We start from the raw sequence: 25,490 nt of genomic DNA, 5'->3' as shown, positions 1-25,490 counted from the left end.
GTATGGAGTATAAGATCTCCAATGTGACTCTCTGTTTCAAACTTTTTAAAATGTCTTACCTTATCTAGGTCCTTTATATTTTCATGTATATTTCAAAGTCATTTTTAATTTCTACAAAAAAAATAGCAGAGTCTGGTGAAGTTCTAATTGGAATCATATGAATCTATGTGTAGTATTGGAGCCAGACGATTTTAAGTATTCAATCTTCTTTGTGAATGGAACAGCACATTTGGTTACACCTTCTGTGTTTTTGCATTTTTCACGGTGGCATGGTTTTTGTTCACTTTATTTTTAGGTACTTCAAGATTATAATTTAAATGTTTTTTATTTAAATTTCATTATAATTTAAACATGTTTCCATTTAAATTTCCAAAATTGTTCACAGGAAGATTTTAAGCAATGCAAACCGAACACCAAAGGAAATGTAACCCTAAGTGATTCTTCCTAGCAGAGAAGAAACTATGACAGTCAAGTCATTAATTAACAAAGGGGAAGGAATGCCATTGCTGTCACTTCCACATTTACATCTGAGCATGAAAGTCACTGCTTTGCTTACAACAAATGGATCCATTGGGATAGACATAAATACAGAATAGAAAGACTGGCCCTTGGCTATAGGATGGAGAGGCCTAGACTTGAACTCAGCAGAATACTAAGGAAACATGTAGTCTACAGAAACTAGGCCTTGACATTTTCTTCACTTCATTGTTACCTGTCGTGTGTGTGTGTGTGTGTGTGTGTGTGTGTGTGTGTGTGTGTGATTTTTTTGAGACAAGGTCTCACTGTGTAGCTCCAGCTGTCCTGGAACTCACTTTATAGACCAAGTTGGCCTGGCTCTGCCTCCTAAGTACTAGGATTAAAGGCATGTGCAATGGCACCCAGCCCCTTTCTCTATCTTGTATTTAGTGAGTATTCACAAAGCAAAACCTGTGCTGTTACTTCCTAGAGAGCTATAACGAAGGCCCAAATGAGAAATAAATGCAGGAAATAGTGTTGTAAGTAGAAATGTAAATTTAGCATATTACTATCATTGTTTTTGTAATTACAGCAAAAAAATCGATTTATAGGTATTTCCACTTAATACTAACCTCAAACTGAAATTTTAAAAGATCATTAAACAGAAATTTAGTGGATTATAGCTAGAGAATTAAAATTTTAACACTCCAAAGTACAAAAGGCCTGGGTGCCTTTCAGGGGGTGAGGGTGGACCCCTACTGCTGACATATACGCTTCTATTATAGGAAGTCTTCTGGAAATTGTTCTATTAAGAACCTGGCAAACTCATAAATATGACAGATGGACTGAGAATTAGGAAGTGTGCCAGAAGACTTTATGTAAGAGGTTGTACGAAAAAAAGAAAAAACTCCATTTCCCTGCTTATGAATTGATCGCTGGTCATCGTGGCTTATAAACTGCTTGAATTTGGTCAATTTCTTCTGTTTTTAGGTTTGATTCTCATAAAGGCTTCTGGTGTCAGCTATTGGAAGAAGGAAAAACAAAATGCCTTGGAAAGAGTAAAGGAAGAAAATATCCACCAATGGATTCTGATGTAAGTATAGAACCTGAAAATATAAAATGTAGAAATGATAAATAATAGTAATACCACATATTTTCTTAGAAAAAATGATTAAGTACATACTAAAATTCAGTGGGTCCCCTTCTACTTTCCTGTCCACTTTGGGTTACAGAGTTATCTCCTGCACAAGAGTAGGAAGGTGTTCTGTAGGGCAAGGGCCATTTGTCTGTGACTACACCACAAAGAAAGTGACATCCATCCCTACCCTAAGAAGCATTAGTTATCCCTCAGGAGGAGGAGGGAGGGAAACGGAGTTGAAAATATTAAATTTCATTATATAAATGTATGAAGGCTGTCAAACAGTTAAAAATGGGAAATAAAAATTATACAATACAGTATTTCAAAGAAAGACAATGGTATTAAAATATTATAAATTACTAAAGAAAGGAAGGAAGGAAGGAAGAAAGATAGATAGATAGATAGATAGATAGATAGATAGATAGATAGATAGATAGATACATAGATACATAGATACATAGATACATAGATACATAGATACATAGATACATAGATACATAGATACATAGATAGATAGATAAAGGGTGGAAGAGAAGGCTTAGTGTGTGAAGGCTCCTGCCACCGAATCAGAAGACCTGACTGTGATCCTAGGACACATATGGTGGAAAGGGAGAACCAGCTGCTGCAGACTGTCTTCTGACATCCTCCCATATGCCATGGCGTGTGTGTGTGTGTGTGTGTGTGTGTGTGTGTGTGTGTAACATACACACACACACACACACACACATACACACGCTAAAATAAATGAAATGCAATAAAATAACATTTTAATTAAAATTGAAAGTGGTATTTGTGTTTCAACATTATCTAGGAAGGTTGCTTTGATTTTTCCTTTTATATCATTGATATCTGTCTTGAAAGAATGAAAGAAAATAGAATTTGTGATTATAAATCTGAAAAGCAGATAATGATAGCTGCACAGAATTGATCTACTAAAAATGTCAACTAAAAATCAAGATAGGAAATACACCAACTAGAAAGTGAAAAATATTTTCTGTTTTCAATGTCAAATGATTCTATAGGACATAGATTATAATGTTAACTGATAATGTGGTATACTAAGCTTTGAACTGTTAAGATGCTAGTGAGATAAGATAATTAACATATCTCTCAATTGTCTAGCACACCAACACATAGTCTAGGCTATGAAATGGACACATGCATGTTGTTACTCAATACTTCGTTTATTCTGCTTACAACAATGGTATGGGGAATGCCTGAGGCTGCCGTTTTCATAGTTTCTGTATTTGTACATGTGCCCTGTATTTTTCCTTTATGCTTATTTTGCATACACTAAGATTTATTTATAATATTTAGCATACAGTTTGACTATAAAAAAAGTTGATTAATTTTTTAGAACTCAGAAATTTAAATATTGCGGGGGTTTTTTTCTTCACAGTATTAAATACATTGTGTTAACTGACAATACTGAGGTGGTCAAAATTTCTCAGAAATCTGTATTTATTTAACAAATTTTTATCTTTCAATGTTTGGAGGACAATGCATTGTGCCAGTCTGATAGACAGGACCTTGGTCAGGTCACAATTAAAGTCTGTACAGGAGACATAAGCGAGAGAGGGACTTTTTGTTTTCATGAGATTACTTTGTAAAAATTCTAATTCTATGCCTTTAATCTCAGTACTCAGGAGGCAGAGCCAGGCGGATCTCTGTGAGTTCGAGGCCAGCCTGGTCTACAGAGTGAGATCCAGGACAGGCTCCAAAACTACACAGAGAAACCCTGTCTCAGAAAAAAAAAAAAAAAAAAAAAAAGAATTCTAATATAATTCTAATTTTGTTATTCTGTTTGAGGGACTATCAAAATACACCATCAGATCACTGTGAAAACAGTCAGAATACACTAAAACATGTCAAAAGGTAATTTCCCCCATTGTTTCAATAAAAAATTTAAATATATTACTTTTCACATCAAAGCTACTTCCATGTATAATTACCAGAAGGCACTCAGGTGTATCCTGGTGCTTTAGTTCCCTGTGCTCTACCTAGACAAAACTGAGATACTCTACAAAATTGGTGCTAGTCTAGATTAGTAAGAAAAAAAGTCGGCTTTTCAGAATGTTGACGTGGATGCCAGCGAGGTAACTCTGTAAACATACTGAGTTTACGCAATTCATCCCCAAACGCAAGGCTCCACAGAGGGCTGGAAACACAAGCATGCAGCATGAATGGAGCAGCAGTCTTTCCCACTGCAGTGGTCGCCTCGGCTACAGCAGACTCCGGACAGAAAGCAGAGCGTCATAGGGTGTTACCAACGCAGTCCACGTGCTTCATGCAAATTGTGACCCATAGTTGGTACAGGAGGCACTTATTTCAGCAGAGTCAACATGCATGAAACATAGGTTACTAAAGTAAAGTGTTTCTCCCCCTCCGCACTCAGAGCAGAGCGTTTCTGTCCAGCTACTACCGGGAGCACAACGTGGAGCTCTCGAAGCTGCTGCACAGGCTGGGGCAGCCTCTGCCGTCATGGCTGAGACAGGAGCTGCAGAAAGTGAGGTAGCGTGGAGAAGCAACGTGAATCTCCTCCCTCCAGAGCTCACAGAAGCTACCAAAAAGCTGTCAAACACATACCTCTTCGTCAAGAAAAACAAGCAAGGCTCCTTCCATGTGCTGGCATGTGGATGATTGTGGGGAGTGGGGGCGTATAAAGTTATCTTTAAGAAGCTTCGCGGCCCGTGGCCTTCCACTCTGTACTCATGTGGAAGCCCAGCAGCAACCAATGTAAATTAAAAAGCAAAAACAAAGAAACAAAACACTGATACATACCAGTTCCGTGTCACACTAATATTTACAATTTTGTATATCAACTAAAGTTGAATTTCCGTAGATTTCTGGACCATTGTTTGACTGTAAAATGGTTTTGTTTTTGTTGCTTTTGTTTTTGTTTTGACTCTGTGAAGTATCTTCTACAATGATAAATGTCACAGTGTAAAATTCCAAAAGCGTGGGGGGGGGAAAAAAAAAGGCTGCCAGCATAGACAGTGACTGTGTGAGACCAGAGACCGGAAGTGGTGTATCGGCTTTGTCTCCACTAAACAGAAGCAAAGGAGGTCCTGGAGCAAAGGCTCCTTGTGCATAGTCCATCATCGTGCTCATGGAGCTCTGTATTGCAAACTTGTCAGACAGCAAAAAGAAACCTATTTTTACATCAAAATAGTGAGTAGCAATGGAAGAGCCCTGACTAAGTCCTCTGAGGGAGAGATGGTGAGCATCTAAAGGTACGCCACTGAGAACACTGTGCTTTCGGCTGTAAGCTGTGGGTCTGTCCCGGTCACCTTCAGTTGTAGAGAAACATAAGCAGAGTCTACAGGAAGTGTCCTCTCTGCATCACACCGACCTTTAAATGTGCAGAGCAACTACTGAACAAACTCAGTTCCTTGAGGTGCTTTACTAAAGTCCTCAGACTTACATTATTGAAAAATTGCATTTTTCCGGGTGATCCCAAGGGAAATTACATAATGTAAGGATTAATGTAAAAATGAATTAATATACAATTTTTAATCTAATATTTGAAGTGATTCTTGTGCTACAAAGTGGAGACAGTTGAGCAGGCAAAGTCCAGTGTTTGAGAATATCCCACATATCTTCCACATCCCTGCCCAACAGCGAGCATAGTCGAATGTATGGACTATCTGTAAAAACAAACACAGAAGTGCAAAGATGAGCCTGGCTCTTGAAATATATTCAATTTAAATTAAACATGTGAGCCAAGAATTCAAAACAAGAGTACAGTAGATCATACTTTCCTGTGTTAATATTTACCTAATTTTGTATTGTAATTGACACATGTGTAAATATTATGTAGTACATGCCCTGCTGTGACCACACAAGCTCTTAGAAAGTATTTTACAAGAAATTTTATTTTAGAAAAAAGATATGCAAGAAAGTCAACAACCTAAAGATTTGGACTGTCATTATAAGTGCATAAAAGTACTCTTTCAGTTATTTACCAGTTAGGAAACAGAAGTGGAATGATTTCTCTCACCGCGTATTTCCTTATTCACATCACGATTATCGCTTTGTCTATTTAAGATTTTTCCATGTTTTATGTACTCACAGAACACAGTCATTTTTAAGCACTTACCAGAAAGAATTGAACACACAACCAAATTTTAAGAACCCTGACTGAGAAGCAAAAGCAAAAGACGGTGAGATCAGCCTTCCCTCTTACGGCTGCGGCTTCGGAAGCGTCGCCTGCCAAACCCAGCAGGACAATCATCCTTCACTTCCATGTCCATTAATTTAAGAAAATTGGCTCAAGGGGGTCGTGAGACCTAGCAGCTCCAGCTGTTACAGTCTCACTGGCAACAGCGTGTCAGCTCGTGAAGGGAGTGAGGAGATGAGTTCACATATGTCTCCACATTTGAACCTCTGGATAAATTGGCTACTGACATCCTTTAGTCTAGGTAGACGGTGCCTGTAAAATAAATGGCAAAAATAGCACTTATAATGAATCAGATAAAAAGAGAGAGGGTACCAAGACCTGCTCACTCACAAGTACGTGTTGAGGCAATGTGGAACAGCAACCCTTTGAAAGGGTTTTGACCACTCCGCATGTCACAGAGGCAGCTCCAAATTCTAGAGGACACCCACAGGCTTCACACTGGGAGCTCCAGCTGGCTATTATGCTGGCCTGAAAATAACAGAAACCTATGAGAAAAGAATGAGAGGGAACATGATTTCAAACTAGCTTTGTATAGAATTCTTTTTCATTGCTTATAATATGGGGCTTCCTCAGGAAGAAATGAAATGGTTATTTCAATGTTTATAGCTATAATATTCTTGTCATTCACATTGAATGAAAATTATTGGGAACATTTTTTCCTCTGGGTTTTTTAAATTAAAAAAAAAACCCTCAATATAATTCTAAAAGTGGCATGATACCTCATATGTATAACAATAAACTCTGATAAGAAAATAAAGATGTTGGACCTGGTGATTTTAGGTAATGAGCGGGTATTTGTTTTGCTGGTGTTGGGGGTGGAAGTGGGACATGGTCAGAGTTCAAAGGCACACCGTTATGATTGAAAATGGAGAGGTAATTGAAAAGCTTAGTAGGCAATGAAGGATTTTTGTTCCGGTTTTGCCTACTGTGGTTTTATTTGTCTCCTGATAGAACAAAGCTGCAGCTTTCAAGACATTGCTGGGCCCTTTTCTCTCTGTAGTGTTTCAAGAGATGTGAACTAGTCCCTTTCACAAAAATCTAGAAGATGATCTCTGCAAGAAAATCATAAAATGAGGAGAGGAGCTAGACATGTATCCTCGTTCTCCACAAAGTGTCTCTGCTTGGATCTCTTTCTCTTCGAGACACTAGGTTTTCTCACATTACAACTCCTCCAACCCCTGCATTACTAGTACCCAGAATACAGCTGATTCATGTTCTTCTTCCCAAATGTGGGAGGACATAGGTTACATCCACTTCAGGACCAGTCAATGAGCTAGTAATGAACCTACCCATCAGCATTCGGGGTTAAAAATAGCAAACTAGTGTGATTTCAGAAGATCAGACCTGCAGCCTGAAAGCACTTACTTAAGCAACAACTCGTTAATGAAGGGGCACTGAACCAGTGATGCCAATGTATTTCTTTAATTTCAAATTGCACTCTGCACATGAATTCTCTTCTGACAGTGGTAGCAACACCATAGTTTCCTCTCTCTCTGTGTGTGTGTGTGTGTGTGTGTGTGTGTGTGTGTGTGAGAGAGAGAGAGAGAGAGAGAGAGAGAGAGAGAGAGAGAGAGAGAGAGAGAAAGATTGCTCTGAAGAATCCTAACAGATACAGTAATGAAAGACTTGACTAGAATATTGCAAGGGAGTATCTTTTTTTCATTTTTTTTGAAACTATTTATAATTCTTCCTTCTCTAGGAGAGCTTTCTAAATAAGTTGTTGACATGTTGCTGGCTCTAATTTTAGTGATTTAACAATCTTTGTATTATTAACTCCTAGAGGTGAAACTAACAGAAACTCACAGATTCTTCCTGTCTTCATCCCCACCTCCAAAACAACCTGTAGCTAACTCAGACAGTTAGGAATCGTATGGGGAAACATCCTCTGTGGTTGACGAGTCTCCAGAAATTATTTCTGTGTTGGCTTGGCTGTTCAATGTTTTCACTTACTTTAGACAAGGGCTGCTTCCATTCTGTGAAGCCAAAACATGAACTTGCCCTTTGACAGTAAAGGAAAAGAAAAGTGTGATCAAAAGTGTGAAGTTGACTAAATAAGATTAACTATAACTCCTGAGTCTTTCTGGGAAAGAGAGGTTAGTCTATGAGTTAGGGGCTTCAAGAAGGTAGACTGTCCTCCCCAGTGCGGATGACATCTGAACAAAAGAAAGATGAGGAGCTCTTCCTGGTTCCCTAGCTAATGGTAACATCTCCTATTTTCCATTTGACTGGGATTTGCACCAATGCCCACCATGGTTCTCAGGCTTCACCATCAGAATGAATTACAGCAGTCTCCTATGTTCAGGTGGTAGATCAAGGGACTTCTTAGCAGGTATAAACATGTGAGTAAATCCTTTACTAGCTACTGTGGTGATTTGAATAAGAAATATCTCCCATAGACTCATGTATTTGAGCACTTGGTCTCCAGTGGCTGACATCACTTGAGGAGGTCATGAGACCTTTAGGAGGTGGAGACTTACTTGAAGGAAGCACATCACAAGGGCCAGGCTTTGAGAGTCTATAGCTTGTTTCCAGTGTGCCTTCTGCTTCCTGCATTACCTGAGATGTGATCACCCATCTTCCTGTTCTGACTGCCTGCTGCTGCCATGCCTCACCCACCAGATTGACTCTCCCTCTGGCACTGTAAGCTCAGATAAACTCTTCTGACTCTTTCTTCTGGTAGTTGCTTTTGGTCCTGGGTTTTATCACAGCAACAGAAAAGTAACCAATATAATATATAATCATAGTATGTACTGTATTATATTTAGTGTGTGTATATGAGTGAGTGAGTGAGAGAGAGAGAGAGAGAGAGAGAGAGAGAGAGAGAGAGAGAGAGAGAGATCAGTTCTGTTTCTCTGAACAACCCTGATATATAAAATGTAACACTAATTCTATCTCAGGAAAAGTCTACAGAGGACCTTGTGAAGTCATACCCGTAATCCAGTACACCCAGCAACCAAGAGCCACTTCTTCCCATTTAGTACAACCACTGGTTCCTTCCATTTGTTCTTACCAATGCCTGTTCATGAGAATCCTCTGTATATTCAGTGCTCTTCATAAATGTTAGAGTCAGTGTTGTAGAATATTGTTTTAAGATGTGTTACTTTCGTTTATGTTGCATTTGTTTAACTCTGTGAAGTTGTGTTACTGTGCCTGTCTAAAACACCCGATGGTCTAATAAAGAGCTGAACAGACAATAGTAAGGCAGGAGAGAGAAATAGACAAGGCTAGCAGGCAGAGAGGATAAATAGAAGGAGAATTCTGGGAGAAAGGAAGAGGAAGAAGTAGCCAGAGAAGGAAGAGGACTCCAGCAGCCAGCCAGCCACCCAGCTACACAGCAAGCCACTGAGTAAGGTTAAGATTTATAAAGCACAGGGACAAATAACCAAACGAATGGAAACACATGAACTATGAACCAATGGCTGAGGGGTCACCAACTGAATCGGGCCCTCTGAATGGGTGAGACAGTTGATTGGCTTGATCTGTTTGGGAGGCATCCAGGCAATGGGACTGGGTCCTGTGCTCATTGCATGAGTCGGCTGTTTGAAACCTGGGGCCTATGCAGGATCGCTTGGATCGGCCTGGGAGGAGGGAACTGGACCTACCTGGACTGAGTCTACCAGGTTGTTCTCAGTCCTCGGGGAAGGCTTTGCCCTGGAGGAGGTGGGAATGGGGGGTGGGCTGGGGGGAAGGTGAGGGGGGCAGGAGGGGGGAGAACAAGGGAATCCATGGCTGATATGTAGAACTGAATTGTATTGCAAAAAAAAAAAAAAAATTTACAGAAGTAAAAGAATTGGAAAAGCCCGGAGGCAAAAGGTAGATGGGATAAGTTAAGCTAAGGAAAGCTGGCAAGAACAAGAAACTAAGCCAAGCTAAGGTCGGGCATTCATAATTAAGAATAAGCCTCCATGTGTGATTTATTTGGGAGTTGGGTGGCAGGCCCCCCAAAATAGCCAAAATAACAACAAGAAGTCAGATTCATGCATTTATTCCTTCATATATTAAAGTTATATTTAACCTTTCCTAACACTTTCTTCCATTGATCCTACAACCACCCTAATCTTTGAGTTTCTATCTTTTCATTGTCTGTTGCCGAAAAAAACAAATACAAAGATCTGTGAGCTACTAAATTTGGGACTGGCTACATGTCAACAACTTACTTAGGCAGATCTCCTAGAGAAGGAGGAATCATGAACAATGTCAATAAATGAGAAGAGACATTCACTTGCAAAATTCCAGTCAAATATCTTGTTGACGGTTGTGTTAGGATTCTCCAGCAAAATAGCATGAGAAGGGGAGCGTTCTCAGAAAAATACTGCACCTTCCACTGAATCTCTACAAAGCCGATAAATGATTAAAGCTTTACTGGTTGTGGAGAAGTTGTAGTGTTGCTGATCCAGAGCCTAATTGCAATTATCCTGGGTTGTGTTTGGCCCCCTAATAGACAATCCTTGCCCACTCTGTGTCTGACTTAACATCCTGTGACTTAACTGATAAAAACCTTTCGGAATGTATTAACAAAACCCTAGCTTCCACCAAGCAAAAGGTTAAGAGTATCATCGATGACATTTGGTGCCTACAGCTGAGATTTCCCCGTTCCTGTAACCACCTACTTAATGTTTCCACCAGTGAATTTGAAAAGTGCCTTGATTTCTGACTTTCTTTGTTCTGGTACCAGAGTGGAGCATGGAATTTGGAATAACCTCAGTCTGTATTCCCAGGCTATGTTCACTTGTATGTGGCTTCAGACGAAATGATCTCTTACCCCCTTTTAGGTGAGAATTATGGGTTTTTTTGTTTTGTTTTGTTTTGTTGTTTGTACTAATAATATATAATAGATAGAGATATATAGAATAGTTACACATATGCATTTACTTTTATAATTTTATATAAAAGCTACAGAAGGAAGGATGAGAAAATTACTCAGTAAAGCACCTGCCATGCAAGCCTGAGGTCCTGAGTTCAACCTCCGGCACCCACATAAAAGGGAGAGACGGCAGTGTTCTTTGTAACCCTAGTGCTGGAGGAGGCAGAGGTAGGAGGATCCATGAAGCTCATTGACCAACCAATCTAGAAAAATTAATGTGCTGCAAGTTCAGAGGGAGATTTTGTCTCAAAAATAACGTAGAGTGCTACTGAGGAAGACAGCCAATATTTACCTCTGGCCTCCACACACTTCCACTCATACATACAAATGCATGTGTGCACACTCACACACACACACACACACACACACACACACACACACACACATACACACACACATACACTGCACACAAGAGCTCTAAAAAAAAATGCGTTCATTCAAGCCTTGAAAGGCAGCCTGGATGTGGTGTAAGATTCCAGTCTCATTAGATGTAGAGCATCCAGAACCAACCGGCTTCCAGCCTAAGCACCGAGGCAGAAGTGATCCAACCTTCCTCCGCATGGGTTGGACTTTTTCAACTTACTGATATTAGTGCTGATTTCAGCATTCACCCTTCCAGCCACACTCAGAAACAACAGCTAGCCAGCCATCTGAACATCCCTTGCCCCAACCAAGATGACCAGTAATATGAGCCATCATAATTTACCTAACAAGCCCTTTGAAGGAAGTAAAGCAGATTTCACTAATAAAAACTCACAGTGGCCGGGCGGTGGTGGCGCACGCCTTTAAACCCAGCACTCTGGAGGCAGAGCCAGGCGGATCTCTGTGAGTTCGAGGCCAGCCTGGGCTACCAAGTGAGTTCCAGGAAAGGCACAAAACTACACAGAGAAACCCTGCCTCGAAAAACCGGGGGGAAAAAAAAACTCACAGTGGTTTAAAGTCCCTATAGATTTCCTACTATAGAAGACTAAATTGAGGAATTAGAGGAATTTTCAAAGCACGCTGACTTCATGGTAAGTTTTACATGAAATTCTCAACATTAAGCCTCTTGGTTATGAGAGAATGCATTAAATAAAGGAAATGGCTGCTGTCTGTATTTCTGGGCCAAATGTTTTTTTCAATAAACAACTAAAATAGCAAGCTGACTTTGTTCTTAAGCAGTATGCATGGTTTACAGAGTTGGACCAGAGAAGATTCATCTTTTTTCCCCCTCTACTTGGTAAATGACATTCTGACCCTAAATTCTACTTTCCTTCACGTTTTAACTGTTACTAGAGATTTTAAAGTGAAAGATGGGCTCCAATGGTACCCGTAGTCTCAACTCAGCCACCCATCCCAATATATCAACTGAAGAGACCGTAGGAGTGGTGAGTTGTAGAGATTTATTCAATGTGGCCACACTGTCAAATGGGACTGGTAAAGGTGTTCAGTGACATCCAAGTTCATCTTGAGGGTAGTGACAGGAGGTTTAGGTTTGAGTAGAGAACATGATTGGAGAGCAAGTAAGGTGAGGACAAGAGATATGCCTAATTAATTAGTCCTGATCAAGTATGGTCGTTGTTCATTACTGCCTTGCTTCTACTTCTGCAGGACAGTACTGAAGGGCAATGTGCACCAGACATTGAGAGCTACACAGAATTGAGGCTGTGGGCATGAATGCTTCTCAATTGATGGACATTAAAAGGCTGGGAAACCCACCATCTTTCTCCAAAATACCCAAGGTTGGAATTATAGAATCCAGACCCTATCTGCAGGGCAGAGGCCCTTGATTGTAGTGAGAATAGGCTGTGGAAAAGATTGGCCCCAAACTCTCAAAACAGCTGGCTTGATGTGGCTTCAGAGGTAGCTCAGCAGTTAAGAGCACTTGATGCTCTTACAAAGGACCTACATTTGGTTCATAGCACCCACATTGGGAAGGTCACTACTGGAGTTGGAGCTTGACCTCCATGGGCACCAGCACTCATGTGTACAGACATACACATACACATATTTGGGGGGGCCAAGAAAACCCTAAGTGAATGTGTATTATTGATAAGGACCAATGAATGGCACAGACCCATGGGGATTTGCAAAGTCTTCCTCCAGGTGAGGATCATGGAGATGGCAAAACCTTCCTCAGGCCTGAGTACAAGCATTTATGAATAATTGACCAGTGTGTGCAAAAAGTAGCAACTACAGTTTCCTCTTCCCAAATGACTAAAACCTGAGACTCCTCCTCTACAAAGACCTCCTACCAAGAATAGCTAACCCCTCCTTCTCATGCTATACATAAGAAACTTGGTTCTGAGTCAGTGTATAGTTAGTTAGTGCTGCTTCATCAGAATAAGCACAATCATTTTGTGTGTGTGTGTGTGTGTGTGTGTGTGTGTGTGTGTGTCTTTTCATTCCCTCATCACCCCAGGCAGGTTTCCAGGACCAAGCCATGCAGGATGTGGTACATATACATACAATTAACAAATAAATCTTTATTTAAAAAAAAAGAATTGCCTTGACAAACAACAAAGGTACCAGATGGTCTTAGTTAATGATGACTCTGCCGAGGACCAAGGATGCCCAGGGACTCCATAACCCTTTCATCTCCAATCATTTTTCCCATAAGAGCTGTGGGTGTGGCCAACAGTGGGGAACATGCCCTTGAGCGTCCCTGTTGACACTGGAGCTACAAAGTCAGTTTTAATGATGAAAGTCTCTTATGAACTGTGCTTGTTAGAGGAGATCAAGAAAGCCCCCAGGCTGGCTCTCTAACAGCCACTGGACAATGCCCACCTGAAGCTCAGCTTCTGTTTGTACTGAGTGTTCCATTACTAGGAAAAGATTTGCTACGTACTGTTCTTCCCTGAGAAAAGCATATGCAGGTACAAGTTCCACCTGAGCAGACTGTTCATCTGCAGCTATGAACCCTGAAACCACCAAATTGTCAACTCACATGTATGGGCCAGGGGACTCCAGAAAGAGCTAAAACACTGTGCCTGTTTGTATTTTAAAACAAAGTACATCAACTCTCCCTTAAGCAAAGCAATACTTTTGGAGGTTGGAGGCACTTGAGCAAATCCAAATCATGCTTCACACTTTTCTAGAAAGCAATTTGATTCTGTCTCCTTAAAAATGTTCCTAGTCTGCCAGTGTTTTTTTTTAAGTCCCAGATCTAAGGAATATAATTTTGTTCAATACCTACAAGCTATTAGTAAAATTGCCCATGACAATCTCCCCTACAAAGCCAAATCCTTGCACTTTTTTAAATAAGCAGCACAGTGAAAATGTTTCACTGTCCTTAATACAAAAGGCTTTTGCATTCCTCTTGATGGGCAGTCACAGCTACTTTTTGGCTTCAAGTGGATAGACCCTAAAATCAGAAAGCACTTTAACACTTCGGGTGTGTTCCTACATGTATTCAAAAACTCCCCTGTGGTCTTTGGAGACAGACTGGCTGCACACTTGAAAATGTTTCAGTTAAATCAGGGACCCCTGATGCAGTAAGGTAGATGACAATGATTTCCAGTCTGACTTACAAGCTTTGCCTAGGAAACACCAATCAATCCATTAGTCACTTCATTGACTGCATGGGTAAGATGCTGGATTAATGACCTTTCTCCTTGCTGTAGCAAAATGCCTGACAAAATGAACTTAAGGAACAAAGGATTTGTGGTACAGCCCCTCGAGGTGGAGAGAGCAGGGCAACAAGTGCATGAGGCAGCTGGTCACATCGCACCCACAGTCAGGAAGCAGAGAGATGAAGGCTGCTGGTGGGTCACTTCCCTCTTTCTGTTCAGTCTGAGATCCCAGTCCACGGTATGGTGCCACCTCAGTCAAAATAGGCTTTCCCTCCTCAGTCAAAATAGTCTAGAAAGTCCCTCACAAGCATATCCAGAGGTTTGTCTCTAGGGCCAATTTAGATCCCAGGAAGTTGACAGCCAACACTATCATGGTGGCCTGTTCTAAATTGCAAATCTACAAAGAACAAATTTTTTTCCGAGGCTTCCAATTCCAGCTCAATCACCAGTGCCTAGTGGCTGACTGGAAAATGGCTATTGCCAGTATCCAGATTCTAGGGTCTATAAAGAATTGTGAGGGTTCCTGGGGATGGCACATGACTACAGCATGAAGGAGTACTTTAGGGGACTTACAGCAAAGACTTGACATGGGGCTTTGGTTGAGGCTGAGCTTGTGCTCTTAATTTTATGTACAGGATGTCAAGCTGTATTGAGAACTCTGAAGGACCTTCTGACACCCACCTCATTCGTGAACTGTTTAAGTTAACAAAACCTTCAATGTGGTGATGAGGAATCAGGCTGGGCGTTCTTGTCAGCTGCTGTTTTAAGTTTCACACCCTTTAAATAAAATAACTCATAATAAAATGATCAAAACAAAGTGTAAGACCAAAAACATTCCTGACTTTCCAGTAATACTATTTACCACACATTTCTTTAAAAATCACAAAATTCTGCCTGTTTCCTTCTATAAATGAAAAAGGGGCTTGAAAATGAAAGATAGCTTTCCAAGGTTCAAAGTAACAAAAAAAAGTTAAGCATGTGAGTGCTAATTTATCACATACTGAACATCATCTTTCTGCCTTTACACCCAGCATCAATGAGGAGTGTGGGCTATTAGCCAGGCCAACTACATTCTAGTCTCACTTTTGATCAATGCATCAACCTAGTCCTCTGTAAAATGAAGACAATGATTTTGCATCTTTAATACAATTCTATTTTTATAATTTATCTTATTTGTGTGTGTTTGTACGAGGGTATGCTCACCCAGGTATTCAACAAGTCCTGTAGAGGGCATCGAATCTCTCAGAGACAGCTACAGGCATATGCAGGATGCGTGGCTTGTTATGCAAGTACTGGAATTTAACTCTGGTCCTCATTGTTATCAAATTTAAGTTCTGAATTCCAGGGTTTTCCTGAACTCTATTCTTTACTACTTGTTTACATAAATTAGCATACAGATAAAAGGTTTTAAAGTAGAGAAACACAAAAATACATACATTATTTCCAATATTGGTTCTAAATCTACTTGGTTTTCTATAAATTTTTGGAGACAAAAAAAAATCCTGCTAAAACTCATATACTTGAAGAATTCTCACGCATCATCCAAAGTCTTTTTCTCTCTTTCTTTCTTTCTTTTTTTTGAAAACAGCATTTATTGCCAAATTACATTTTCTGGATCTCCATGTCCTATTTCCAGTTACTAGTAATTTTTTTTTTATTAAGAAAATGTTTTCATTCATCTTACAGACCAAGCAAAGATCCCCCTCTTCCCTCCTCCTTCCCCCCAGCCTCTTCCCACAACCCACAGTCCACTCCCCCACAAAAGAAGGCAAGGCCTCCTCAGCAGAGAGAAACAATGACATCATGAAATTTGCAGGCAAATGGATGGAACTAGAAAATATCCTGAGTGAGGTAACCCAGACTCAGAGGGACAAACATAGTAGATACTAGAAGTAAAGCAAAGGATAACCAGACTGCAACTCACAACTCCAGAGAAGCTAGCTAACAAGGAAGATCCAAAGAGGGATGCATGGATCACCCTGGGAAGGGGAAATAGATGAGGTTTTTCTTTAAAATAGGATATATTAAGATTTCCTAGGGACTCAAGATGTAGCTCCACTAGTAGAGTGCTTACCTAACATGAACAAAGGCCTGGGTTCGATCCCCAGCATGACATAAACAGCAGGAAGACATATGACTGTTACCCCAGGACTGGGAGAAGGAGAAGAACCAGAACTTCAAAAGTTGAAGGTCAGCCTCAGTTACTCGGCAAGTGTGAGTTACCCTGGGGTACATTTGATTTAAGGGGGGAAACAAAAAAGATTTTCTGGATTCAATTTAAGAAATAAAACAAATTAATCAGTATAATCCTTGGTTTCTGACCAAAAGGAAAATAAAATCTAATTTTCTAATTCCAAACAGCGATCATCTGTTCTAATTATAAATATTGGGAAACAGGAATCAGGGCCAAGTTTGGCATTTTCTGTGAAATTACTTTCATTATAAAATCTAAAAGAAATGCATTTCCTTGGTGGGAGGGTAAAATTTTGGCAGAGACACCGGAACGATTTGGTCGAAGTCAAGAGGTGTCAATTCTGCTGCAGTCCAGTGTTCCCCCTGCCTTTGCCGGTGATGTGCAGATTTCTGTCATTTCTATCAGCCTGGCTTTCTCATTTGAACAATGGCACTTCCAACGTGCAAACAGCACTAGTGGGCTAAGATGGATAGGATGCCTCTTCGCCCTCTGGTGGATCAGACAGAACCATCACACTCCACATGAACAGTGTATTCAATACTTCAGACAGTAGCAGATGAATTAAACCACTGCTCGTCAACTGAATGTGTGTGAGGCTAGTCTTGGTTGTCAATTGGACTACATCTGGAATTAGCTAAAATTCTGGCTGAGCACACCTGGGAGAGATTTTTTTTTTCTTAATTAAATCATTTGAAGCATAAAGGCACACTTCTAATCCAGATCTTTGAGGTGGGGAGGCCCACCTTTCATCTGAGTCACCCTTTCTGCTGGCACCTATAGAAAGGACAGGGAAGAAGGAAGCTTGCTTTCTCTTTGCCTGCTTGCTCTCCCTGTCCCTAACAAGTCCATTCCTTCACTGGCATCAGAGCCGACTTCTTTGGAATTGCAGAACATACTGAAGATGAACTCTGACATCTAATGCAGTGGACTGAACTACTGAATTCATGGCCCTTCCGGGGGTAGACAGCCATTGCTGGACTACCTGGACTACAGCCCGTAAGCCATTCTAATACAAAGTACTTAAGAGCACTTGCTGCTCTTGCAGAGGACCTGAGTTTGGTTCCCAACATCCCGTTCAGGAAGTTCACAGCTGCCTGTAACTCTAGCCCTAGAGAATCTGAGGCTCCCTTCTGGGTTTTGCACTCATAGACACAGACCCACCTAAAAACGCACACATACACATAATTAAAAATAAAAATCTTACAAAAGAAAGGCATGTTGTATTTTAGGTTTTTTTTTGTAGGATATGCTCTGAAATTATTGCTAATAAAAATCAAGATTTTTCAAAACTCATCATTTTCAAAACTCATTATTATATAAAACAGAGTCCATGGGGCAAACTGGTGGAGCCATTAGGAATTCTGGCACTTTCACATAATTATTCACAATAAATTACAACAATAAATCCATGCACGATAATAAACGATGGTATTTAATTCAAATTTTCTAGAGGTTTAAACATGATTAACTAGTAGGATAATAGCACCACCTAGTGGCCACATAAAATTGATGTTTCATTCCATCATGTTTTAAGTATCAGTTGCTCTCACTGCTCTATATTGGGATGGGCTAGTAGAGCAAATGTCTCACCCCATGAAGCATCTGATGTATATTGTGACAACCAAAGAAAAGCAGCAGAATTTAATAAGTGACCATTAAACTTCCAAAATGATTTTAATATACCTGATATAAAAAGCATGAAGTAGTTTACAGATGTCAGATAACAAACATTCCAAAAATGTCATTCATTTAATATGCTATATCAAAGGTTACCTAAATAATAATTTTTGCACACATGAATGTAGCCAAAAAGAAAAGAAGAGTGAAAGAGAAAGCCTCGTAAGTCATTTGGAAATGGCAGAGAAGAAAACAGCCAAGTTTTTGAGACATTAAGTATTTAATTGCACATGTGTATAGCATCCTATCTCACTGATATGTATGCAAAGTCCTACAAGCAAGTTCATTCTTAAAGTGACACAACTAATTTTTAATGAGAACACCTGAGCAGTTCCAGTTATTCTGGAGAGACCATAAAAGACGCAGTAAGCCGCTTGTTGATGTCGTAGTAAACATGCTGGGTGTTTCCTGATGCCAAATGCTTACTCAGGTACTCCACGTCCCAAATTTTCCGACACATTGTCACCTCCAGTTCTGTTGATGCTACTGTCTCATTCACCCCTTAAATTCCATAAGAAATCCGTATAGCTCTTCTCTTGCAAGAATCCGCCCTGTCTCTCCTCCCTTAGTCAACCCCTGTGAGCTGCACTCTTGAACCTAAACAGCTGAACATGCTCTGGAGAAAATACACAATCAAGCTAGATTTGAATTCAAATTCATTTCAAGAATTCCAATAAACTCCCACTGAATCCAAGAATTCTGCTACATTTTTAAGTCCAGTGACATTATCCTCTAATTATATTGTCCTTTCCCTCCAAATTTCCAAGTCTCCCTTGTCCTAACTAGAAGTTGATGGCATTCCTTTGCATTGCCCTGAAAACAAAAACAAAACACTTCAAATCAATAGAAGAGTACAGTCAAAAGTTTACACCATTACTTCCAACAGCCAACCACTATCCATTCCCACATGTGTTTCTGTAGAGTTCTTAGCTGTTACCTCAGGCCAGTGGTTCTCAGCCTTCCTAATGCTACACCCCTTTAATACAGTTCATGTTGTGGTGACCCCAACCATAAAATTATTTTGTTGCTACTTCATCACTGTAATTTTGCTACTGTTATGAACCACAAATGATGTAATACCTGATAAGCTACCCCAGGGGCCGTGACCCACAGGTTGAGAACCACTGCCCTAGACTGCTCTGGCCTTTGTGCACTAGCTCCAGTTCACCTATGTTCTCCAGCAGCATTATCTGTTTCCATCCCACCATATCCCCACTTAGAACGCCTTCATTTCTCTCCTATTCATCTCACTGCTTAACTTCTCAGAATTTCCCAAATTATTCTCCCTCCATTCTCCCTGCAACTCTTATTTAGAAGACCCCCAAATAGCCTGTGTATTGCTCAGTCCAGGGCTCACTTTTCAGCCATCACTTTGCCTGTATTACTAACAGGACTGCTTCCTTCTTTGAAAACTTAGATTTTTCAAGATCTCGTGACCCGAGCCTACCTCTTAAAGTCACTGTAATTTTTTTCTATTAGATTATGAGGAATGCTCAGTCCCTCCTCCCTCTTTCTATTTATATCATCTGATTGGTTTCTTCAGCCCAGATCTTTCCCAGAATGTCGTACACATTTCAACTTCTTTCTTGTTAGGGAAATGGTGCAGCATTTTCCCTAACAGTTGCACCAAGTGAACGTCCCAGACCCACGGGGTACCTAAGGTTTCCTTCCTCTCCAGCTCTTCAGATTGGCTATTGCTTTCTCTTTTTATATCAGTCATCCTAACTGGCTTGAAGTTGAATTTCTCTGATAGTTGATGACACTGAGCACTTTCCCATGCACTTATTACTTTGTATTAGTGTTCAAGTAATGTCTATTTAAGCTAGGGTTTGTCTGCAGAACAAATATTTTCTGGAGTCTAGTAAATATTTAACAAACAAGGCTTTTTGAACTGAAAATACACACACACACACACACACACACACACACACAGAGAGACTGGGAAGAACTCTTATCACGCTACATTAAAACAAAAACAATCTTCTTTGCAGTAGGATCACATTGTGAAGTCACAAATGACTGAATGCTTAGGTGCATTCCTATGAATGAACACTACTGAAATTAAGTAAAACAAAAATGAAATAAAATAAAATTAAGTAAAAATTGAAATTAGGTAAAAATGAAAAAGCTTCAGGCTATTTTCTGACTATGGTTTCTCCTACGGAAGTAGGTCTTCATTTAGTGAATAAATGAACACTAATTATGGTTTTCTGATTATTACTAATTCCCTCACTAAAATCAAAATGGGAAAGAGGCTTATAGAAGGAACTCAGCTGAAGAATGAGTATTCTACAGTGAAACGTTCAGTTCATTCAAATGCAGAAGGGAAACATGCCCAGTAAGTTCGCTTCTACCCATATCATTTTATCATTGGTAAATGAAATTAACTTTCATTACAAGTAATTTCCAATTCTTCTATTTCCACATTTTCTCAAGTTTATTCTAAGACTCAAAGCCTTGGCGTGGTAGTGACAGAATTCACTGAATTTAAACTCAAATCTCCACTGATTAGAAATGTTATCTCTGTCTCAAGTCCATAGTAGAGATGGACTATCATTAAAGTAGCACTGGTCTTAAAAGTGATATGATTGGTTATAAAAGCATGGCTGCTTTTATGTTAAGCTTCATTTCTGAAGTTTTGGACTTACAGAAAATTTGCAAAAAAAATGGCAGTGTTGATTTTATCTAATTATCTAAAAGAATTAAATAAGCACAGTTTTGTCTTGTTCCCCCACCCCCCATGTTCAGAATACAGTGTGGACTTTGAGGAACAAGATCAGAGAGCGATAGACCTTTTTTTTTTTTTTTTTTTTACCCTACTATATCAGAATGCACTCTATCATCATGACTTATCGCTCGTACATTTGTATTACCCAGAATAGGCAATGTCTATTACTTCCCTGCACCATTATTGTATGTATACCTTCTCCTCTGTGGTGCTTATTTTTGTCAACTTGACACAAGCTAGGGCATCTGAGAAGGGGGAACCTGGTTTGAGATAATGCCTCCAAGGTATTGGCCTGTGGGCTTGTCTGTGAGGCATTTTCTTGATTAATGATTGATGTGGAGGATCCAGTCCAGTATGAGCAATGCCACTCCTGGGCAGGTTAGTCCTCTGGTTGTATAAGAAAGCAAGCTGAGTAAGCCAAGAAGAGCAAGCCAATAAGCAGCATTCCTCCATGGTTTCTGCTTCAGTTCCTGTCTTCAGGTTCCTGCCTGGAGTTCCTGCCTTGGCTTTGATGATAGACTATAACCTGGAAGCCAAATAAACCCTTTCTTCTTCAAGCTGCATTAGGTCATGTTTTATCACAGCACAGAAACCAAACTAGGACATTCCCCTGTCTTTACCCTACACCTTGAAATCAAGTCATAAAACCCATGATGAAATTGGTGCTACAATTACGGAGTGGGATCAAAGTCCATAGGGAGAAAAATAACTTTTATTATTGTTTTTTATTTTATTTTATTTTTCCCTGTAGTGCTGGAGATTGTACATACAGTCTCGTGCATACTGGACAAACACTCCACCTCTAAGCTACATTTCCAGCCCTGCCCCTATAATGTTTTAAACTAAATAATAATAATGTTTTTGAGCTAGGGTCTCATGTACCCTCGACTGCCCATAAACTTCTTAGGTAGCCAAGGAAGACCCTCTGAAAGCTCCTAGCGCTGGGGTTATAGATAAGTGCCACCAAGCCCAACAATATATGCCTTGCTGGGGACTGATCCCAGGGCTTTGTGCTGATAGATAAGCACTCACAAAAGACATGTCATCCCAAACTCTAGTAACAAATCCCTTTCAGTATCAGAAATAGATATGGTACACTTCAAAGCATTTGGCCATGGTCCCAAATGCTCACTTATATCAAGTCTTTCAGCCAGGTACTTCGATTAAGGTCTTCACAGGAGTTTATAATAAAGAGGCCAAAAGAAAATGCAAATATTACTACATACCGAAAATCAAATGCAATTTTAGGGATGAATATTTTCATAACAATACTTGACCAAAACAATGAAATCAGAAAGAATTTTGACAGATAAGAGATGTGGGTGCGGGGAGGGTAACAAGGCAAAAAAAGAGCAAGAACAAAGTAAGGGGGTGGCACAAGGCAGGTTTTTAAAGCCCCGTTTCCGACAAACAAAGGAACATTCTAGTACATAAACTCTCATTTATCCCTTCCTCGCTATCTAACAAAATGGAAATGTTAGTTTTAAAATCTTCAGTAAGACATGTCTTAGCATAAATATACGGTTCTACAACAAATTGTGCTCCCAAAACTTATGTTGCAAGCTTAATCCCTACTCTCTGAAAGTTGTATTAATAATGAGGTTTTTAAAGTAGGACTTTATCAAACCTGTCAGGTGCAGACAGGCACAGAGGAAAAACCCACGGGAAGATGCAGACTACCGTCTACAGGCCAGCCCCTTCATCTCAGACTTCCCAGCTCCGGGGACTAACACAGACTCTCTATCTACACTAGAGTTTAATGAAGTGTGTTTGGGCAAAGCCCTCCACCGTGCTTAGGTATTTAAGCCTTGTTTAGTTCTTTCGGATCATTAATGACGTGTGGAGTAAATGAGAGACTCTGAACGCGGTGAGTTTCATGAACACCTCCAGGTCCTTCAAATGCAAACGTTCCAAGTTTGTTCACTGGGACTCCAGCACAGAATTGCTCTAAATAACTCCATCCCTCCAGGCATGGAGAGAGTGACCTCCTGAAGCTTTTGCGGCTCTCCCTTACAGCTTTGTAACATTCTCCATGACAGCATCTGCCGCCTCAAATGGTCCATCACTACAGGTTTCCCCGGGACCCTCTACTCTGTCTCAAACCGGAATAAAGGCGGTGACGAGGCTGGTATGGCTAAACGGGCATTGCTCTAAGGGAAATCTCTTCCTCGCCTTGGCCAAAGCGACTCCACTGACTGCACCCGGGAGGGGAGAGCCGCATCCCTCCCTCCAGAAAAGACGGTTGGAGGAGGGTCTGCGCGTCACCAATGCTCGCGCTGCCCACGACTTCCGGTTCTCCGTGTCCGAGAAACCTCCGGTGCGCGGTGCCGCGCGACAATCCTCACGAGATCAGACCGAAAGGGCCAGCTGAGGGGCGCCAGAGCCAGCGGAAACCGCAGCCTCGGCGAGGGCAAAGGCGACGCTGTCACAGCTCCCGGGGGGCGGGGGGCCAGGAGCTGCGCCACCGGAAGTGACGTGTCGGGAGGCCGCAGGGCCCGGAAGCTGGACCTGGTGAAGAACGCTGTCAGGAGGCACAAATCTCTACGCTCCAACGAGACTTCAGACAGCGCGAGAGTTTGGGTTGGGGATTTGTGTTCCTCCTTCCACCGAACCACCTCGTTACCCGCCCCTCGCGTCCCGGACGCCGAAGCCAATCAAAGTGACTGGGCACGGAAGAGGTCGGGAAAGGGCACCTAGGCCACGCCCCTCGCGCGGAGGCTCTCGGGAAAGCGTCACCGGGACTATAAAAGCGCGCACGCAGCACGTTGAAGTCCCTTTCGCTCCGGCTGGGTCGCTTTGCTGTGTGTTTTGTGTAATCACGCTGAAAGGACCGTTAGGCCCGCATTTGTGAGCGGCCAAGATGCGGGAGACACGAGGCCGTTGCGATGCAGGCCGCTGGCCGTCCGCACCGCAGGAGCGTGGTGAGGGCGAGCACAGGCTGCGGCCGCCGCTGGCCTTCCGCACCGCAGGAGTACGGTGAAGGCGAGCACAGGCTGCGGCCGCCGCTGGCCATTAGCACCGCAGGAGCGTGGTGAGGGCGAGCACAGGCTGCGGCCGCCTCTGGTCGTTAGCACCGCAGGAGGTGAGGGCTAGGACGCAGGCCACGGCCATGTCAAGCCGATCCCGTTTAGGCGGCGTCACGCCGAGGACCGCCACTGTTTGATCGGATGGTGAGTGACGCCCTTGGGAGTTAACCTGCTGGGTTGCGGAACTCCATGTATCTTTGGGACCTGCCGGCTGTGGCAGTCTCCCTTCCTAGCCATGGAAGAGCATGTTCTTGTTATTGGCAAAGCTGTCACCATTTAATTGGTATCAGATTCTGACTTGAACAAGCAACATTCTAAGTTGTTAAGAATCGGCGCGGTGCCAGGAAGTTGGATGCTTTACTAAACGATTGAAATGTATGTTTTTAGGTAACCTGAATTCATTGCCGTTGGGTGATGGAAGACACGATAAGGTAAGTTTCGTCTTTTGAATGTTTTCGGGGTTCTGGGTGTTGAGAAAGCCGTTATTGCGATTAGGCGCAGTTTGCACTTGGGCTGATAGTATGTCACTTGTGTAGAACGTCGCTGAACTGATAGGGCCTCAGGACTGTGAGGGAAGTACACAGATATTCTGTAATGGTTTTCTTTTCTTGCAGGTATTGTTTAAAGCAAAATAAAAGAGGTTGAGATCTTCCGGGCACCTTACAAGGGATCTTCACGTTTAAATTTTGGAAATGAGTACTTTCAATGTTAGTACGGCACTGTTTTCAATACAGTCCTGACCTTTATTTTATATAGTCTTTCATAAGCCAAATAAAGCTTGGTTGATGAGTAATAAGAATGTGTCCTGTTTATTTCTGGAGACTATGAGAGTTATGATACAGGGGACATTTGCACAGGAAATTACTGGGATAACCTAGAGTGTAACTTAATTACACAGGCAACCAGTGTATAGTTTCCTTTACAGAAAATCTATGTTGCTCCCCAAGCCCTTCTGTAAGCAAGTGCCATGGGATGGGGTTTTAGAAAGACAAGGCATTCAAGCATCGCCAAAGTGAAAGGTACAGCACCATTTGGTGGGGCATGCTTTGTGACAACAGATACCTAATGGTTATTTACAGCCATATCAAAGTGGGTGACAGCCTCACCATCTTAATGAGTTTGCGATTTGAGAAGGCTCTGACAATACTCATGTTCAAGAGTATAATAGCATTATCTTGGGATCCATCAGCATAGGGATTCTAACTGGGAGTCCAGATTCCCACCAGCCATCCCACTCAGCCTGCTTTCCCATTTGAAATGGACCACTATAAGATCTCCATGGCTTCCCAAGTTGTCAATAAGTTATACAGTCACGTGGTGTGTGCCCCATTTTAGGATGTGCATTTTTTTTTTTTATTGCATGTATAAAATGGGTTGTGACTGGTTAGTCTTGAGAAACCTGTAGGCTCACTGGAAAGTGCCAGTAGATGGCACTCCTCTACCATAGACCAAACACTAGTATAATTCAAATGATAACCTGCCTACTGTATTTTGGGGAAATGAAGATTTGGTAGTAGCTTATAGATGGCTAAAAACATGTCCTGGGGCTTGCTTGTTACTAACGTACTTGTGAGTAAATCGTTAAGTAAATGACTTGATCTACTCCAGCTTTTAAGTTTGTCCCATTCTGTCCCCTGATTTCGTCATTTAACAAATGCTAAGATATGTGGAGAAAA

General features: G+C 41.3%; 1 protein-coding gene, 1 long non-coding RNA gene and 1 other non-coding gene across 3 annotated transcripts in view; all 3 read left to right on the top strand.

Annotated features, from left to right (window-relative positions):
• Ndst3 (N-deacetylase and N-sulfotransferase 3) overlaps positions 1-4,450 on the top strand; it is a 139,168-nt gene extending 134,718 nt beyond the window's left edge. The window contains exons 12-13 of the mRNA XM_059266202.1: positions 1,447-1,549; positions 3,990-4,450. Of these exons, the coding sequence (XP_059122185.1) occupies positions 1,447-1,549; positions 3,990-4,109 (223 nt within the window). The 3' untranslated portion in view covers positions 4,110-4,450. The remainder of the gene's footprint in view (positions 1-1,446; positions 1,550-3,989) is intronic.
• Positions 4,451-23,769: 19,319 nt separating this feature from the next.
• On the top strand, positions 23,770-24,607 carry LOC131912689 (uncharacterized). The gene is made up of 4 exons (XR_009379683.1): positions 23,770-23,819; positions 23,871-23,958; positions 24,202-24,245; positions 24,429-24,607. It is a non-coding gene; the product is annotated as an uncharacterized LOC131912689 (long non-coding RNA).
• LOC131913942 (small nucleolar RNA SNORA24) lies at positions 24,000-24,129 on the top strand. The gene has a single exon (XR_009380011.1). It is a non-coding gene; the product is annotated as a small nucleolar RNA SNORA24 (small nucleolar RNA).
• Positions 24,608-25,490: the final 883 nt, after the last annotated feature.

The sequence above is a fragment of the Peromyscus eremicus genome, chromosome 6 (assembly GCF_949786415.1).
Source record: "Peromyscus eremicus chromosome 6, PerEre_H2_v1, whole genome shotgun sequence".
NCBI lineage: Eukaryota > Metazoa > Chordata > Mammalia > Rodentia > Cricetidae > Peromyscus > Peromyscus eremicus.
Note: the sequence above shows the minus strand (reverse complement) of the source record. Positions and strands in the feature narration are given on the sequence as shown.